Source organism: Mesoplodon mirus, assembly GCF_964341445.2.
Source record: "Mesoplodon mirus genome assembly, chromosome: 15".
Lineage (NCBI taxonomy): Eukaryota > Metazoa > Chordata > Mammalia > Artiodactyla > Ziphiidae > Mesoplodon > Mesoplodon mirus.
This window is the reverse complement of record NC_138991.1, coordinates 8,797,255-8,816,107: the sequence shown is the minus strand read 5'-3', so window position 1 is coordinate 8,816,107 and position 18,853 is coordinate 8,797,255. Positions and strand designations below refer to the sequence as shown.

Sequence of the window (18,853 nt, the reverse complement as noted above, 5' to 3'; positions counted from 1 at the left end):
TTTGAAATTACAGGCACAAGATCGAGAGGGCATTTTCAGCCTTTTCTGAAAAGGTCTTCATAAACCTGTTTGAGAATAATAGGATAGTTCCCAAATCTCCCATTCTAACACCATTTGCTATTATTTTAAAATCATTATATTTGCTGAGCTTACATAATTTTTCAGCTATCAATGGAAGATTTTATTTGATACTCCATAATCTCTCTTCCTGCTGTGAGACTCTCTACAAATAAAAATGTTATGACAAAAAGGACCCTTGCTATCAAAAATGTAATGGCTATGCATCCAAATTACTTCTGAGCACTCAAAAATGAGTGTATGCCAACAGGGCCAAGTGTCTTGGTAAACCTTACCATGAGGATGCCAAGGGTCAAGTCTTAGTTTTCTTATGAGCCAATGTCCTTCTTGTAGAGCTATGTCTGTAACAGGATCTGAATTTCAGTCCAGCTTTCCTGAAAGTCATACACGTGAATTTAGTGACTGTCCCATTATAGGAGTATTAGAGTGATATTCCTTAAACATGAAAATTATTAACTTGGAATTCTAGGCACTTATAAAGAATTATGACTCCTACCAATTTTTTTAAAAAGGCATTAGATGGCACAAAAGACATCATTTGGCTTTTTCCCGTATCCGTTGCTTGCCGTTCATAAAAGTGTCGATTAAATTGTTAGTTCCATATGGGAAGCACTTTGTCTAAGTGGGGAAATTGGGATGGGATATGTCACCTGCTACTGTTATCTCATCTCTTCTTCTTCTCTTGCAGGCTACGCCCAGGAAGAACAGCTGAAGGAAGAGGAGGAAATAAAAGAAGAGGAGGAAGAGGAAGACAGTGGTTCAGTAGCTCAGCTTCAGGGCAGCAATGACCCAGGGACAGACGAGGAGCTAGAAACGGGCCCCGAGCAGAAAGGCTGCTTCAGCTACCAGAACTCTCCAGGAAGTCACCTGTCCAATCAGGACGCCGAGAATGAGTCCTTGCTGAGTGACGCCAGTGACCAGGTGTCAGACATCAAGAGTGTGTGTGGCCGAGATGCCTTGGACAAGAAAGCGAGCGCGCACCCCAAGCTTCCAAACGAAGCCCACAGTTGCATGGATAAAATGACCGCCGTCTACGCCAACATCTTGTCTGATTCCTACTGGTCGGGCCTGGGTCTTGGCTTCAAACTGTCCAGCAGCGAGAGGCGGAATTGTGACCCCCGAAATGGCAGCAACAAGACTGATTTCGATTGGCACCAAGACGCTCTGTCCAAAAGCCTACAGCAGAACTTGCCTTCCAGATCCGTGTCGAAGCCCAGCCTGTTCAGCTCGGTCCAGCTGTACCGGCAGAGCAGTAAGATGTGCGGGACCGTTTTCACTGGGGCCAGCAGGTTCCGGTGCCGGCAGTGCAGCGCCGCCTATGACACCCTGGTCGAGTTGACTGTGCACATGAACGAAACGGGCCACTATCAAGATGACAACCGCAAAAAGGACAAGCTCAGACCCACGAGCTATTCAAAGCCCCGGAAAAGGGCTTTCCAGGATATGGACAAGGAGGATGCTCAAAAGGTCCTGAAGTGTATGTTTTGTGGCGACTCCTTCGATTCCCTCCAAGATTTGAGCGTCCACATGATCAAAACAAAACATTACCAGAAAGTGCCTTTGAAGGAACCAGTACCGACCATTTCATCGAAAATGGTCACTCCGGCGAAGAAACGCATCTTTGACATCAATCGGCCATGTTCCCCCGATTCGACCACAGGATCGTTTGCAGATTCGTTTCCTTCTCAGAAGAACGCCAACTTACAGCTGTCCTCCAACAATCGCTACGGCTACCAAAATGGCGCCAGCTACACCTGGCAGTTTGAGGCCTGCAAGTCCCAGATCTTGAAGTGCATGGAGTGTGGGAGCTCCCACGATACTTTGCAGCAGCTCACCACCCACATGATGGTCACAGGTCACTTTCTCAAGGTCACCAGTTCTGCCTCCAAGAAAGGGAAGCAGCTGGTGCTAGACCCGCTCGCCATGGAGAAGATGCAGTCATTGTCGGATGCCCCAAACAGTGATTCTCTGGCTCCCAAGCCATCGAGTAACTCAGCTTCTGACTGCACAGCTTCTACAACTGAGTTAAAGAGAGAGGGTAAAAGAGAAAAACCAGAGCAGATCAACAAGGATGAGAAAGTCATGAAAAGCGAGGACTGTGAAGACCCTCTACAAAAACCTTTAGACCCTACGATAAAATACCAGTATCTAAGGGAGGAGGATTTGGAAGACGGCTCAAAGGGTGGAGGGGACATTTTGAAGTCACTGGAAAATACTGTCACCACCGCCATCAACAAAGCCCAAAATGGGGCTCCCAGCTGGAGCGCGTACCCCAGCATCCATGCCGCCTACCAGCTGTCAGAGGGCACCAAGCCTTCTTTGCCGATGGGCTCCCAGGTACTGCAGATTCGACCCAACCTCACCAACAAGCTAAGGCCAATTGCACCCAAGTGGAAAGTGATGCCGCTGGTTTCTGTGCCCACAAGCCTGACCCCATACACACAAGTTAAGAAGGAACCCGAAGACAAAGATGAAGTGAAGGAGTGTGGGAAAGAGAGTCCCCGTGAAGAGGCATCCTCCTTCAGCCACAGCGAGGGGGATTCTTTCTCCAAATGTGAGCCCCCTTCAGAATCCAAAAAGGCTGAGCCTTGTCCCCGGAAGGAGGAGGACAAGCGGATGAAAGAAGGTGGTGAGAAAGAGAAACCCCAGCCCTTGGAGCCAGCATCTTCTCTCAGCAACGGCTGTGCCCTCGCCAACCATGCTTCGGCCCTGCCGTGCATCAACCCGCTCAGTGCCCTGCAGTCTGTCCTGAACAATCACCTGGGCAAAGCTACGGAACCCTTGCGCTCTCCTTCCTGCTCCAGCCCAAGCTCAAGCACAATGTCGATGTTTCATAAGTCGAATCTCAGTGTCGTGGACAAGCCGGTTTTGAGTCCTGTCTCCACAAGGCCGGCCAGCGTGTCCAGACGCTACCTGTTTGAGAACAACGATCAGCCAATCGACCTGACCAAGTCCAAAAGCAAGAAGGCTGAGTCCTCGCAAGCACAATCCTGTACGTCCCCACCCCAGAAGCACGCTCTGTCTGATATCGCTGACATGGTCAAAGTCCTCCCCAAAGCCACCACCCCAAAGCCTGCTGCTTCCTCCAGGGTCCCTCCCGTGAAGCTGGAGATGGATGTCAGGCGCCTTGAGGATGTGTCCAGCGAAGTCTCAACCTTGCATAAAAGAAAAGGCCGGCAGTCCAACTGGAACCCTCAGCATCTTCTGATCCTGCAGGCTCAGTTTGCCTCCAGCCTCTTCCAGACATCGGAGGGCAAATACCTGCTGTCCGATCTGGGCCCACAAGAGCGAATGCAGATCTCGAAGTTTACGGGGCTCTCGATGACCACCATCAGCCACTGGCTCGCCAACGTCAAGTACCAACTTAGGAAAACGGGCGGGACCAAATTTCTGAAAAACATGGACAAAGGACAGCCTGTCTTCTATTGCAGCGACTGTGTCTCCCAGTTCAGAACCCCTTCTACCTACATCAGCCACTTAGAATCTCACCTAGGTTTCCAAATGAAGGACATGACCCGCGTGGCCGTGGAACAACAAAGCAAAGTGGAGCGAGAGATCTCCCGGGTATCGTCGGCTCAGAGGTCACCGGAAACCATAGCTGGCGAAGAGGACACAGACTCTAAATTCAAGTGTAAGTTGTGCTGTCGGACATTTGTGAGCAAACACGCAGTAAAACTCCACCTAAGCAAAACGCACAGCAAGTCACCCGAACACCATTCACAGTTTGTAACAGACGTGGATGAAGAATAGCTCTGCAGGTATGGGTTTGCTCCCACGTGGTCATGACAGTCACTTTGTGGGGAGCTTCTAGAAGGGAGATGGGTCTATTTAGAGGCAGCTGACATCTCCCTATACCAAGAGCACGGTAGCCTGCTGGAATAGCACGCATTTTTATGGAAGGCTAGAACATGATGCTTAAGCCCTAGCCATTCTCTCAATCTCTCCAGTTCAGCATTGGGAAATAGAATAAAATGGGTTCAGAGAGATGGAGCTCAGAGGTTACTGCTTCTTGATACCCAAGGCCCTCTTAGTTACCCAAGGCCCAACTTTCAAGGTCCAGCCAAGGCTACACCTCATTTTAGTTGATAAGTACTGACGTTTCTTACTGTCCCATCTCACCACCTCACCTTCCGAGAGTAACGCAAATGACTTACAAGGTGATGAAAATTCTTTTTAAGAAGTGAGCAAGTGAATAAAGATTGTAGGGTTCCTGGGGGCAGCCACTATACAGAGATTTCTTAATCAACTCATGAATAGTTTAAAGCTGGCTTTATTATGATTACTAGTGATTAATGCTTTTTGCAGCTTCCTTGCAGCAATTGCTCCCTTCCACTCCCTCCCCTTTATTTCCTGTCCATTAGGTCTCCTGTGAAAGGGCATATGCCCTGTAGTTGGATGGGAGGAAAATACTCTTCTCTGCAGAACACTGAGATGAAAAGAGAGGAAGCTTATTTTCCTCCCTCGTCTTTTGGTTGTCCTGAAGCTAAAGCTAATATCAGAGTCCACCTTTAGCAAAGGTAGATGCAATGCATGGCTTTGAGATTGTATTTTATATAAAGACGCAAATGACGTTCTGCACACTCATTGCCAAGGCACGTGGGGTCCCACAGCTTGAGATAATTTGCATCACGTATCATCAAAGTTCCATGCCTGGCAGAGTCACCATTGCCCAGACTACCTATGTCACCTTCAGGAAAGAGGACGGACGCCAAGGTCAAGTACCTTGGCAGACTAGTTCCCCCAGCCATTTTCAAACGTTGAGCATAAGCAAGGCTGAACTTCTTTTCACTGCCCTTTATGTATTTTCTCTACCTCCTTTTCTCTCCCCTCCAGCATGATACCCCCACGTGCTAGGGACCATCAGATGTTCAGGTTGGGGTGTTAGGCCACACCCCATAATGGGACCCAACCTGACTTAAACCTTTGGTCCTTGCCAGCCCAGTTTATGTCATGCTAGGTTATAGATTAGCTCTTTTGGTTAAGATATGAGATACGAACAGCTCATACTAGCATACACTTGACCCTTAAACAACTTGGGGGTGAGGGGTGCCAACGCTCTGTGCAGTGGAAAATCCGTGTGTAACTTATAGTAGGCCCTCCCTACGGTGTAGCCTGCCTATCCCTGCTTCCTCTGTATCCGAGCTTCCACACACGCAGATTCAACCAGCCCTGAGCTATGTAGTATTTACGCTTGAAAAAAATCCATGTATAAGTGGACTCAGGCAGCTCCAACCCATGTTGTTCAAGGATCAACTGTATAAGCCCTTGCCACCTCCTCCTGTCAGAGCACTTGTTAAATAGGAGACTTTCGGATCAAGCCACCAAGCCACGAGCACTAGCAGAGTTCCAGGTGGGGACGGCTATGTATATGAGGCGGCTTTGGGCTCACTTCACATCACATAGGGAGGGTCACTGAATGCAAGGATGGTCAGAATGAAATGAAGGGTTAAAAACTGGGGCTGTTGCCTCAGTGAGAAGATCTAAGAGCTTCTGACAAAGGGGGAACCCATCCTATCACTCTAATGGCTAATGGCTCTCTGGGCCCAAATGAAGGCTTTTGTTTTGTTTGCATGTTTTTATCATGATAATTAAAGTGTATTACTGGCAGATTCCTCTCTTGCTTTCCAAGCATGATTTGTTCAGCTCATACTATTGAAAGAAAAGCTGAAATGCATCTATTGAATCTAAATGTGAGCTTGGGTCTCCAGGACACCTATTTATTTGCTATATAACATTTTAATTTTTATGTAACTTACTATTATGCTTTCCTGGTCCTTCAAAAAAGAGAAAAATAGATGGATATACACAGAACACACAGAGATAAATGCTTCCAATCCTGTAGTGGTAGGTCCAAGCCATGGTGAAAAGGACAAATAGGCAGTGTTTATCTGTGCTGCAGTGAAGACCGATTTTCCACAGTTTAGGTTTGTAATCATTTTTAAAAAATTAATATCACAGCCAAAACATTGCAGTATGTAAATGGAGGGAGGGAAAGAAAGCCTCAGTCAAAATCTGAAATGCACAAACCTGTTCTAGAGAAGCAAAGAAAAACCAATAATTTGGAAAAACTGACACAAAGGTACTTACAAGTCTATTAAATACATAGATAAGATAGCTCTTTTCTCATCCCTCTGCATTTGTACAGAATAAACATTTCTGATTTGGACCTTCAAAGCACCATATTACAAAGTTATCCTTATATGAAAATGAAGCCCCGTCAATGCTGTGATTCTGAGAGAGGACAGCAGAAAAACAGGCTTGAGTGTTTGGAACTCATTCAAAGTGTATGTGTTGTGTGCATACAAAAAATGATGCAGGTGCTCGGTGTTTGTGTTGATACTAAAGATCTCCCGTTATCTGCCTGAATGGCTCCCACGTCTGCACAAAGGTGGCTTTCTGATGCCCGTCACCTAGAAAAGAATTCCTCCACCCTACGGGCCCACTTTTAGAACAATAGGTGTGCAAAACCTTGCCCACGGCTTCGAATTATGCACGTATGTTTTCAAATGATCACAAAATGAGATCCCTGTTACCTGGAACTCTGGTTTTAGTTGGTGTGCATGACAGCACGGATTGTGCCAGATGACATGTCGTCTCAGTAAGGGTGGTCAAGACTTTATGGAAAATGGGGGGGGGGGGCGGGCTTTACCATACCTGTGTTCTGTGCAAGATGAGAATTTTGACCTGAAGTTTCTTTCGTTTCTTAGATATGTCTTAAATTCTCTGCCAAATATTAAATGCAACTTTTCATTAAAAATTAATTAGAAAATGTTCAATGTGCATCCCTAATTTAGGATATAAGTAATCTAAAACAATTTCAATAGATATTTGTATATACCTTTGAAAACCACATGCACTTGAATAACAGAAATTAAACAAAGAACAAATCAATGAGTCTAGAATGCATAAGGACCTGAAATTATAGTCATTACCGTGTAACGTACTGTACAAGAGTGTACAAGTTTAGCAGCACAACTGGCCTTGAAATCGATGGAAGGAATGAATCGAAAACCCATGTTCAGTGTGAACAGCATGTAGGTTCCCAGATAAAATACAGGATGTCCAGGTAAATTAGAATTTCAGGTAAATGACAAATAAGTTTTTAGAATAAGCATGTCCCAAATATTGCATGGGCCATATTTATACTAAAAAAAAAGTGTTCATTGTTTATCTGAGATTCAAATTGAACTGGGCATTCTGTATTTTTATTTGCTAAATCTGGCAACCCTAACAGCATGGGTTATATGGCAGCCTGGGAAGAACAAAATGAGCTGGACCAACTAATGTCTATTAGAGGCATCACCCTTGCCTTCATCCAGCAAACAATATTCTTTCTTGCCTTCCTTTCTTTTTTTCCCCTCCCTCCTTCCCTTCCTCCCTCCCTCCTTCCCTCCTTCCTTCCTGTCTTCTCTCCTCTCTTTCATCTTTCAACAAATATTGGCTGTGATTTTACTGTGCACCGGACTCTATTAGCAAAGGCTCTGTGATGGAGAATGAACAGTCGTGCTGATTATACTAGCCAAATGTGCCAGGGCTGCAGCAAGCACATCACTGACATTATTTCACTTGATACTCACAAACAGCTCTATGAAGTAGGGTTGATTCAGCCACGTTACAGGGGAGGAACTGGAAGCAGAGAGATTCTGCATGAATTTCTCAAACTCCCACCATCTCTGAGCCTCACTCATTCAGTATCACCCGTCTAGGAAGACAACACACCATGCCAAGCACTGTGCTAATCCCAGGGAATAAGCCAGTGACCAGGACAAGAGTCTGCCTTGGAGGCTCGTGGGAGGCACAGAGACGGGCAGCTCTGGGGTAAACGCCGAAAGGAGCACACAGGAGGGCATCTGGCCAGTCCTGGGGGAAGCCGAGGAGGGGAACGGTGGTACCAGGGGCAGTGTGATGTCAGGGCTGCCGAGTCCTGCAGGCCTGGGTTCAAACCCTAACTCACCCACTGTCTCTTAGATATGCCCCACTTCTGTGTCTTTAAAACATGGACATAATTCTCCCCTCACAGAAAAGTTGTGAGAATTAAGTAAATGTACGAAATTCTTTTCCGTGAAACCTGGCTCATAGGAGGTTCACGAGAAGAGTTAGTTCTAGGCAGTGCCTACGGGCCCATACCGTGTTCTTCAGCTTCACCAAAAGTGTATAGAACTCACAGAGTGTTCCCAGGTTGAGCTATTTAATACTAGGCAGGTGCCCCAAGGAAACCTTGACCTACCATTTAATTACAAATGATAGCAATGACAGCAAAACCACCACCTCCTGGCCTCTTTCTGTGAGTCGGGCACGGGTATTCAGATCATCCTGATTTTGCAAAAAGCTTAAGGGCCTCCGTGATTTGTCTAAGAGCACACAGTGAACATAGAGGTGGGATTTGAACCCAGGACTGCCCAACGCTCATCAAGTTTCTTCTGCTTCTTGGCTTCTCCTCCGTCTTGCCTGATGGTTTCCAGGTGCTACCCGCGGCCAGGAATACATCCAACAGCTCAGAAAAAAAGTCTATAAAATGTGGTGTAAGGGTGGAGAGATGATAAGGGCTCTCCTTGGCCTCTGGGAGGCTCCAGCTGCAAATCAAATACCACAACTCAGGGGCCTGGGACTGACCTGGGGGAAGAAGCAACACATCCTCACTCTCTTCATTGTAATTTCCTTGTTCAGTCAGGTGATCATACAATTACCATAGAGCGTCTCACCAAGAAATGACCCAAATTCCAGGGAAAATAGATGTGTGAGAATTTTTTAATCCTCATCCAGACTCTAATTTGGGGGGAGCAAAATGAGAATTTGGAAACAGGGCATTTGACCATGAGACCGCGGCATTTCTAATGCAGCAAGAAACAAACGCGTCACCTCTTTTCACGTTTTCATTTCACCCGAGCGATCTGGCTTAACCCCTCTTTTGCATCAATGCATCTCCGTCTCCGCTGCGCTTTCCCCCCTCATTTGGACTTCTGAATGCTCAAATCCTGACGGGTATAATTTGGTGCTTTAATATAGAGTAACACTATTTTTCATTTACTCCAATCTGCCATCAGTATCATCTTTTCATTTAACCAGATGCAATTCTTTTTTCTTTCGCTAAATTGAAAATCCATGAGCGACAGGGAGTGCAATGTTTTAATTAGCTCATATTTTTTATATGGATTTATGTCTTTAAAATACATTTGTGTAATTCTTCAGCGAAATTAAAAACGTCTTTCTGCAAAAGTGAGGAGAGGAAAATAAAGGGCTAAATTGTGTCATTAGCTTAGGTAGATACAGACGGAGAGCAGGATCTAGTTGAGAGACACACACCAATCACAGGGCCTCTGCCTGGGCGGAATTTGAACTTGCCCTTCATTGAAAGAAGTCTTTCTCTGTAAAGATTTTTCGAAAATGGCTTGAGGTTGGTTTTTTATTAGGCTCCTAGTAAGTAAACAAGCAGTTACCTTCACCGAACTAATTTGAAACTGAACCTGCCGCCAAACAAAACAGGAAAAAAAAAAAAAAAACAGAAGTCATCATGATAAACAGTTTTCTCCTGCATTTCTCTCTTTGTCTTTTTTTTAACGATCAAGTTTAAAGCGTTCCACGGTGTTTTTTTCCTACTTTATAGGAGACAAGTGACATTCCATGGTAAATGAGAGAAAAAGCCATGCAGAACTGAAATCTTTCTAATGCATTGACACCAACTTGCCCTCTATTGTTGGAAATGAGCAGGCGCTCATGATTGTTCATCAAACAGCTCCTAATGCAGTTAAAGCATTCAGCTATAATTTCTCCTTGCATTTATAATTACTGTCATAGACTGCACACCTCGGTGAGCAGATTAAAGCTATAAACTATTTAGCCGTGGCTCTAAGACGAGGAACTTGATTTGTCTGGCAGGAGTTATTTGTTAGGGAGCTTGACACTTCACATAAAAATGACTCAACTTGATGAAGAACAATGCAGTTTTAGCAATGCGGAGATTTTAAATCAGTCACGACGCCACGCCCTGCAAGAATCGCAGGGCAGTTTGTTAAATGATATGTAGGCCACAGAGATAACGGAATGCATAAAGGGTACCAAAATAGAAGAGGGTTTGGTGTGCTGTTCTTTCTTTCCTGGCTCTTCCTCTGAAAGAACAGGAGTTTGTTGAAAATCACTGCATGTCATGTTCTCCTATTAAATCCAGTGTCAATGTTACACCAGGCTCACCTGGCAGGAAAAAAGGATGCCAGGAGCCCAAGGCACATGTCACATTTGGGGGGTTTTAGAGAACTTTGTGTTGCTGTTGAGCACATTCACTTCCCAAAGCCCATGAGTCCAGGGTGCTGCGGAAAGTGGCGGTGGTTGTTTTTCCTGGAATAGTCTTTATTTCTTTGTTTATTTCTTTGTTTTTTTACTGGCAGGAAGCATATGATATATTTAGGCATGCAGGGCCCTTCTATTGGGCTAATCCTCCAGCAGTGCTGTGAAAACTTGAAAAAATACTCTACGTGCAAGTTGAGGAGAGAGGCTGGCACAGACAGGGTGGCGGTCAGTGCAGCTCCCTTTCTCCTTTCTCAGCTTGTGTCCAGGGTTAGGTAAAACAGTGCACATCACGGGCAGTGCTCAGCGCTGGGCCTGGCCCACAGAAAGGGCTTGACGAACATCACTCTCCTCTCTCTATACCCCACCTTGATCGCCTACCTCAAAAAAATCCTCTTGGGTTTGCTTAAGGCTTAAATCAAGATGGGGATGGATTGTGCCATTTGATTTAAAGAAATAAGGAGAGACTGCTAGGCCTGATGTAACTAAAACAGCTTTGAGGGGGAAACAGTAGTATTGGGTGGTGTTTGGGTGGCCCTGGGAAAGGATGCAATGTACCATTAACCTGCATGTCTTCCCCTCTGACGCCCCCTTTCTCTCCCTGACATCATCTACCTTGAACACTCTCATTTGCTACAGTCCAACATCCCTGGTGGCTGTGTCATGCTTAGGAAGATCTGCATTGGTCTTCCATGCATTTTGATGCAAATGATGATGTCGATGATGACGACGACGTTGATTAATGGGGTCAGAGAAAGCTAAAATCAGTGGCTGGCACAGCGTCCGCTATCACTATTGTCCTCGTTGTCACTGATCGATATTGACAGAGGATTAACATTTATTGAGCATTTACAGCATCCCACCTATTGTGCTACGCCCTTTATGTATATTATCTCAATTAATTTTAACCCTAAACGCTATAAAGAAAGAACTGTGATTATGCCTAGGCTACAAGGGAAGAAACCAGCCCTTGGAGAGGGGAAGCGATCAGGCTCTCACGGCTAATAAGTGGCAGAGCTGGAAATCACGTGTGGACAAATGACTCTCCCTCAAGCTGGAATTCTGGACAAAAGTTCTCCCATCACCTTTCTGGTATCCCCTGGCTTAAATTCTATTGGGTGCTACACCAAAGTGTGAGATGTGAACCCCGTCCACAAGTTACTTGCATGAGAGAGAAGATGAATGGGCAAAAAAAAAAAAAAAAAAAGTTTAAATATCTTGAAAGCTCAAATCTTTGACATAGACAACTTCCTACCACTCAGGCCCTCCAGAAAATTGGCACTTTCAACGTGCATGGTTTTATCTGGTATTTTTTCGTCTATGGAGGAAAATATGATGTTTCAGGTTATGTTATTTTCAATGCTACATTACTCGATTTCACAGTCAAATAATTCTATATTTGTTCACAAGAGGACTTTGTCCTGTTTAATTGTTTATTTCTCCCTCCTTCCCCCCATTTGCTGTAGCCTCCACTTCCCCTTTTGCTGCCTTCCTGTGGATTCTCTGGTGTGCGATAACCATGGAGACGGGTCCTTATTAGATAGTGTTTGCTCCGGCTTAGAAGTCAAAGACCAATTGGGACCTCATCATCCTAGAAATGCAGGAAGATGAAAAGTGAGGGGACTTTGGACGTGGAGGGAAAGCCCGTCACAAAGTCTTAGGAGACAGAGGCTTCCTTATGTCTAAAAATCCCGTGAAGGAAGCACATGGCAGAGGAACGTGGGCCCTGGAACTGCTGAGGCCGGACCTTGGGGCCGGGTCTCCACTTCTTAGCTGAGAGACCTGGGGCAGGTCACCTCACCTCTCTGACCCTCAGCCGCCTCTTCTACCAAGTGGCCGCGTGTAGGCTGGCCTCACATCCTGTTATAACAACTTTTAAAACCTACTAAGTGTCCCCCTAGTACAGTATGAGGCACATAGAATTAAAGAGCGCATCTCCCATCAGTGTTAAAATACAGGACTCCTAGCATCGAGGTTGGGCAAATGTGTCTAACAAATGGAATCGTAGCAGCAACCATGGCAATTAGAATGTGCTGGAGCCAAGTCCCATGTCCTGTCTCGGGACCCTCCACTGGGGAAAGGCAAATATGGAAACAGTCACTGAAGAGGAAACGCCTGTTACATGTTGGGGGCTGTGGCTGGTGCGGGGACGAGGCGGCGTGGGGAGCGGCACGCAGACCGGCCAAGGCTAACGGGGAGCTCAGCGCGGCCACCAGGAAGGCACTGGGCCGGCGGAGCCCCGAGGGTGGAAGGCGGTCTGGCCACGAGCAGAGCTCTGGGCTGGGTCTGGGGCGATGAAGAGCCTGCCAGGTGGAGAAGAAGCGGGAGGGTCCCGTGGAGAGAAGGAACGGCCAGAGGGAAGCCTTGCCAGCCAGAGAGTGTGTTCATCCCAGAAAATGCGCGCCAGCGTGCTTGGAGCCGGGCTTGCGGATAAGGTGGAGAGACAGGAGGCCGAGCAGGCGGGGAGGCTGGAGGCGAGGCGGACCACGGCTTCCACGTGGGTGTATAAACTTCGTCTGGTGAGCCTCAGAGAGACAGACGCTCGAGAAAGGTTTGCCTTATTGAAATGTTGCAATGTTGTTGCCATGACGTTGACTCTGTAGGGCTGGCGGGGGGTGGGGCTGTGGACTTTCACCGGAGCCACCTGTTTACAGTGGACGCGAAGCCGGGGCCCGCCTCTAAGCTCCGGGGGGGCGGGGCTGCTTCTTATTAGCTCATTATACACAGACTCTATAAATGTTGGGGGGAAAAGGAAGGAAAGGAGGGAGGAAGGGAGGCAGGGAGAAAGAAAGGACGGAGGGAACGAGTAGAGGATGGCAGGAGAAGTGGGTATCCAGGAGGTGATCGGAGCTGAGGGACCCCCGGACATCCCCCAGTGTGAAATGACAGTAATGCCCACATCACCCTCAGAGAGGCAGGTAAATAGATGAAGCATGTGAAACCCTCAGCACCGTGCCCAGCACACAGTGGAATCCCAATGGGAAGAAATCTTCAGGCTTTGCACAGCCCAGAAAAGTAAAAGGAAGCGAGAAATATTCCCAGCCTACTGTAAAGACGGTTTGTCCAGAGGACAGACCCCGCCACGAGGCTTGTGCATCTGGGCTAAGAGATGCTTTCCCGGAGGTGCCAATGCCCTGGGAGCAGCGTTCATTGATGCCTTCAGGTGATGAGTCAAGTTCTGCGTTCTCGGTGGCAGGAGGGTCGCCCATCCATCTATCCCCTGGAAGAACCTGCCCTGCACCAAGCATGTCCCCCTGAGGATAAGAGAAGCCCAGACCTTGCATCTTAGTCAAAGGACCCGGGTTGATAATAATCTTAATGGCTAACATTTACTGAGCACAAAAATAAAAGTCAGTCATTTCTTAGAATGAGGGGTTGCCAAGGAAACATGGAGCAGTGTGTGGGCCTAGGACAGGGCCCCCTACTTTAAGTAAGGAGGAGGGGAGGGGTCAGGGGAAGGAGATGAGAAGGAGCTGGACACATGACAAATTGAGGGCAGAGCATCCCAGACAGGAAAACAGGAAGAGGGGTTGGTGTGTCTGATTCAGAGCAAGGTGGAGTGTTGACAGCTGGGGCTGGAGGGCTGGGACATGACCCGGGGGTGGGCAAGGGGCACGAAGCAAGGCAGGGCTTGATAGAACATCCTCAGAACTTTGGATTTTTTTCCCTAAGCCCAACGGGAGGCCATTAGAGGGGGTTCAACAGGCGAGAGGTATGCTCTACTTTCTCTTTTAGAAGATCAGTCCGACTGCCGTGTGGAAGGGATGAGAGGGATCAGAGAAGGGGGAGGCCAGCAAGGGGGCTGTGGGAAAGCGAGGGCAAAGCTGGTGGTATCTGGACTGCAGTGGAGAGAGCGAGCATGGAGCAGAATTAGCAAGGCCGAGGGGGTTCCGGGCCCCTCATAGCCGTGCTTGTCAAGGAAGGAGAAGGGATGTCAGACGAAGAAGACCTGGAGGGCATCAGGACAAATCCTAAAGGCTTCATATCACGGGGTCCTGAGTGGGCTTCAGAGGACCTGGGTATAGCTGCTCCTCCCATATCTCCCCTGGACCCCCCTCAACTCCCAAGCTTACCATTACTGCCTGTTTGCCTAGATGAATCCATTTGATAACAGTAAACCACTATTTTTATGCTTCTCTGGGAATTATGAAACACAAAATGAAAGGTCCCTGCTGCGCTGGCCTTCCTATTTTTCAATCCCAATTTAATTCCTTTCTCCATCCTGTAATTCAGCCCCCTCCTCTGCGCCTCAACACTAGGTGGTCCCGACTTCAGCGGAAGATTTACTGGCAAGATGAAATGGAGGAACACGTTGTTTCTTCAAGATGATTTAATGACCTTTTTGGCATCCCCGTGACTGCTGAAATCTTCTGTAATTATTCAGTTTGGTGGCAGAGAGGTCTGTTGATCAGAGGAAGGCTGATGTAGATGTCAAATGTCAATAAATTTGCAATCCATAATTGTAACCACTTGATGCTGCAGCAGGCCGGGAAACGATTCGGTCGCAAGGCCATGAATGGTTGAACCAATACAAACACCAAAGTATTTCCAGTGTCACACATACAGAAACATTACCCTATCTTTTCTTCTTGCACCAGCTCACTTTCTCTTTCCCTGTCTTTTTTTCGTTCCTACCTCTGTCCCTGCCAATGTCCCCATCCCTGGAGGTGGGCATACTGCATAGTCAACTTTCCAGAGTCTTCTGGGTCCATCTCCACCCAGAGCCAATGATACTGTCAACGTAGCCATGGGTTTTCCCCAGAGAATCGCCCTGAGGTCTTGTTGGTCTTGCTGTTCAGGCCTGTTTAGCCCCTGCTGGAAATCTAGCATTGATTGTTTTTCTGCTTTGCTTGCTTTCAGACAGCACGGTTTATGTCGGAAAGGTCTGTGTCAGGAATTAGAGAATGTTCCTAACAATGGCGAAAAAATACCCTAATATAAATATACCATTTGTGGGCTTGCACTTTGACAAGTCCAAGTGAACTGGAAGATGCTAGAAAAAGCTCTGAAGTCAGGAACAGAGACATTTGCTTTAATAACGCATCTAATTCCTTGAGCTCACCTTATCAAGTTTTAACCTCTGAATCTCTTAAGTTCCTAGTTCAAAAATGCAGAGTCTCCTCTGTCCTTGTGTTAATTTTTAAATTATATATCATTGTAGAGAGGCCCTTGTGGTGAATGTTATGAGCCATTTTCGCGTCTGAAATGGGAAATTACAACTGAACATTAGCGATGGCTTATAAATCACTGCAAGCAAAGTGGCATCTGTAACCACACAGTATTAACTGGGAAGAAACGCAGTGCACAGAAAAAGGGAACTTAGAAGGGGAGGTGGTTTTCAAGAGAAGAGGCTGCAAGCTGATGATCACAAATATTCCTTGTTACACTGAGCCTTCTCTAGGACCCCAGTGGACCTGAGTTGAGGATTAGTTGGGATTCTGTTCTGTGGCTGCCTTTTTTTTTTTTCCCAAAAAATATTTTTAAGTGGAAAGTTCTGGAGATTGAAAAATGTGTCCTAAGTTTCGCTAGGAATCAGCAAAAAGACAACAGGACATGTCAATCTGAGGCAGCATTTCTGCCAGCCCACTGGAACGTGAGCCCGGCGCCCTGCCTGGGAATAAGGTTGCTGAGTGGCTATGTCCACCCTTGCTGGGGAGCTCTGAAGAGGTCTGTTGGTCAGGCTGCCTGGGTTCGAATCCAGCTCTACCACTCGCTAGCAGTAAGAGCAAATGTCCTAATCTCTCTAAGATGAGTTTCTTCATCCATAAAATGGGGATAACTGTCCTACCTTGGGGGTCAATAAAAAGAGTTGAGAAAGATAATCCAAGTAACACTTTAAGCCAATGATTTTCAAAGAGTGTGTATCAGAATCACTGGCAGGAGGGTGAGGGGGTGTTGGTAAAACCCACCAGAAGGCTGAGCCCCATCCCCAGAGTGTCAGATTCAGTAGTTCTTGGGTGGGGCCAGATAAGTTGAATTTCTAACAAGTTCCCAGATGATACAGTGATGCTGGTCCAAGGGCCACACGTTGAGAACCACTGCTTTCTGCACAGTACCTGGCATGTTGTTAAGTGCTCTAAATGTTTGCTCTTATTAACTTTAATTCAGTCTTTGAGCCTGTCTAACACTCCTTCCTGGGTGAAGAAGCAGCATGAACCGTCAGGGAGATCCTAGCTTAGTGTACAAAATCAAGTCAAACCAAGATGGCGAGACCATGGATCATCCATTAGAGGAGCAGCAGAGAGAGCAGAAGCTGAAGTACAGGGGCAGCACGAGGAGAGGACCAAAGTCTAGGAAAGCAGGAGGTGGCCTGGAAGTTTGCGCGACTCTGCTGAGATCACTTCAAGTGGTAGATGGTATCAACTCAGTAGTTTCTACTGTGTCAGGAAGAATTTCCTGTCTGAAGAGCCTTGACTGGAAGTCAGGGGAATCGGTCCTCCCCTTGACTTAGCTTAATACCTTCCTTAGCTCTGAAAAGAAAGGCTGTATAATTATTTGGGAAGCAACAGTTAAAACTGTTCAGCATGTTACCTCCAAACTATGTTTATCAAAATCTCTTGTTTATAACTGACTGTAAACCAAGTCAAACCTAATTAAGTAAAACGTGGAATTGTTGGTTTTGTGCTTGGATGAATTCTAGGTTCAAAGGAGGTTTGTCATTGGAACGTGGTCTTTCATCTTAGATTTCCTCTATGTTGTCTTCATTTTCAGGCAAATGATAGGATTGTCTGGACCAGCTCCAGGGTTATTTCTTAGCAGTTGAGGAGTTTCAGTGGAAAGAGTGCCTGTTTCTCAAGAGTGTCAATCCATTATGGAGATTGAGTTTAATTGGCCTGTGGGCTCACATCCTCTTGAAGCAATGCCTGTGGCTGGGAGAACGGGATGCTCTCTTCAGCCTGGTCAGATGCACACTCCTGGAAGCAGTAGAAGGAGTCAGCACTTTACAACTTGGGCTGAGATTGGTCTGCCCAGAGGGGTTGTGATATCAGTGCTTTGGGACATGGTGGGGATGACCTTGAATCCAACTCATCCTTGTTCAAGCTTGACCCAGGCCAGCTTTTCACTCTCCTAACATCTGCCCATTTTTCTGATTCTGAAGTGACAGTGAGTGGCCTCACTGTTCTCACGGTGCTCCAGCTTAGGATCTACGGACCCTCCTCCTTCCCTTTTCTCCCCGCCACTCCGTTTCATCACTATTTTTCTTAACTGGACCTCCAGAATGCTTTGCCCACTTCACCCCTTCCACCTCTGTCTCCACAACAGTTGGGTTAGTGGAAGGACACCCTGTCTCTTGCTAGGACTGCTGCAGTGGTCACCTGCTGAGCTTCTCAGCTCTGCTCACTACCTTGTGCCAGTTTGCCCAGCACCCACCTGCCAGATTAAAAGTCCTAATTCAAAGCTTATATCATAATGAAAAGAGCTATCATTTTATGAGTGTTTATTCTCTCTTGGGATGTCAAAGACAGTCTTTCTGAACCTATGTTCACCATTCTCATCACTTAAATCTCAACATAAACATCATCTTCTTTAAGGACTCTTCCCTGAAATCTATCTAAATCAGGAGTCAGCAAACTTTTTCTGAAGGGCCAGCTAGTAAATATCTTCAGGGCTGTAGCCAGAGAGTCTCCATCACAACTATTCAGTCTGCCATTGCATCATGAAAGCAGCAATAGGTGGTAGGTATGTGTGTGTGTGTGTGGCTATGTTCCAATAAAACTTTATCAATGGACACCAAAATTTGAATTTCATATGATTTTATGGGTCATAAAATAGCATTCTTCGTTTGACTTTTTTTCAACCATTTAAAAATGTAAAAACCAGGGGCTTCCCTGGTGGCGCAGTGGTTGAGAGTCCACCTGCCGATGCAGGGGACACCGGTTCGTGCCCCGGTCCGGGAGGATCCCACATGCCGTGGAGCGGCTGGGCCCGTGAGCCATGGCCGCTGAGCCTGAGCGTCCGGAGCCTGTGCTCCACAATGGAAGGGGCCACAGCAATGAGAAGCCCGCGTACCACAAAAAAAAAAAAAAAAAAAAAAATGTAAAAACCATTCTTAGTTTGTGGGCCCCACAAAAACAGGTGGCCCACAGGCCACAGTTTGCCAACCCCTGATCTAAAGCCGTCCAGCCCTTTCACTTGTCTTTTTCTCATCACCCTGTTTTGTTTCCTTTATTAGATTTACACCTATCTGATATTATGTTACATGTTTGTGCCTTTCTTTGTGTCTGGCACTGTGCTGGAATTCAAGGGTACAGCAGTGAATAGATGGCATTTTTCTTCCCCTCACAGATATTGTAGGAGGAGAAAGATAAGAAACCAGAAAACAAATTAATAAACAAGATCATTTCAGATCCATAAGGAAAATAAATAAAGTACTGAGGGCCTGGGTAGCAGTGGTGCTCATTTACTTTGGGTGCTGCAGGAAGGCCACTTTGAGAGGTGACAACTGAGACATGAAAGATTGAGGGAGCTAGTCCTGAAATGAATGAGAAAAGGA

General features: G+C 46.5%; 1 protein-coding gene across 2 annotated transcripts in view; it reads left to right on the top strand.

Annotated features, from left to right (window-relative positions):
* TSHZ2 (teashirt zinc finger homeobox 2) overlaps positions 1-18,853 on the top strand; it is a 454,832-nt gene that overhangs the window by 269,953 nt on the left and 166,026 nt on the right. Inside the window, exon 2 of one of the 2 annotated variants that reach the window (XM_082600575.1) lies at positions 767-3,836. In XM_082600575.1, coding sequence (XP_082456701.1) covers positions 767-3,828 — 3,062 coding nt within the window. In that variant the 3' untranslated portion in view covers positions 3,829-3,836. Of the gene's footprint in view, positions 1-766; positions 6,605-18,853 lie in introns of those variants that run through there. The other variant, XM_082600574.1, reaches the window with a different exon arrangement.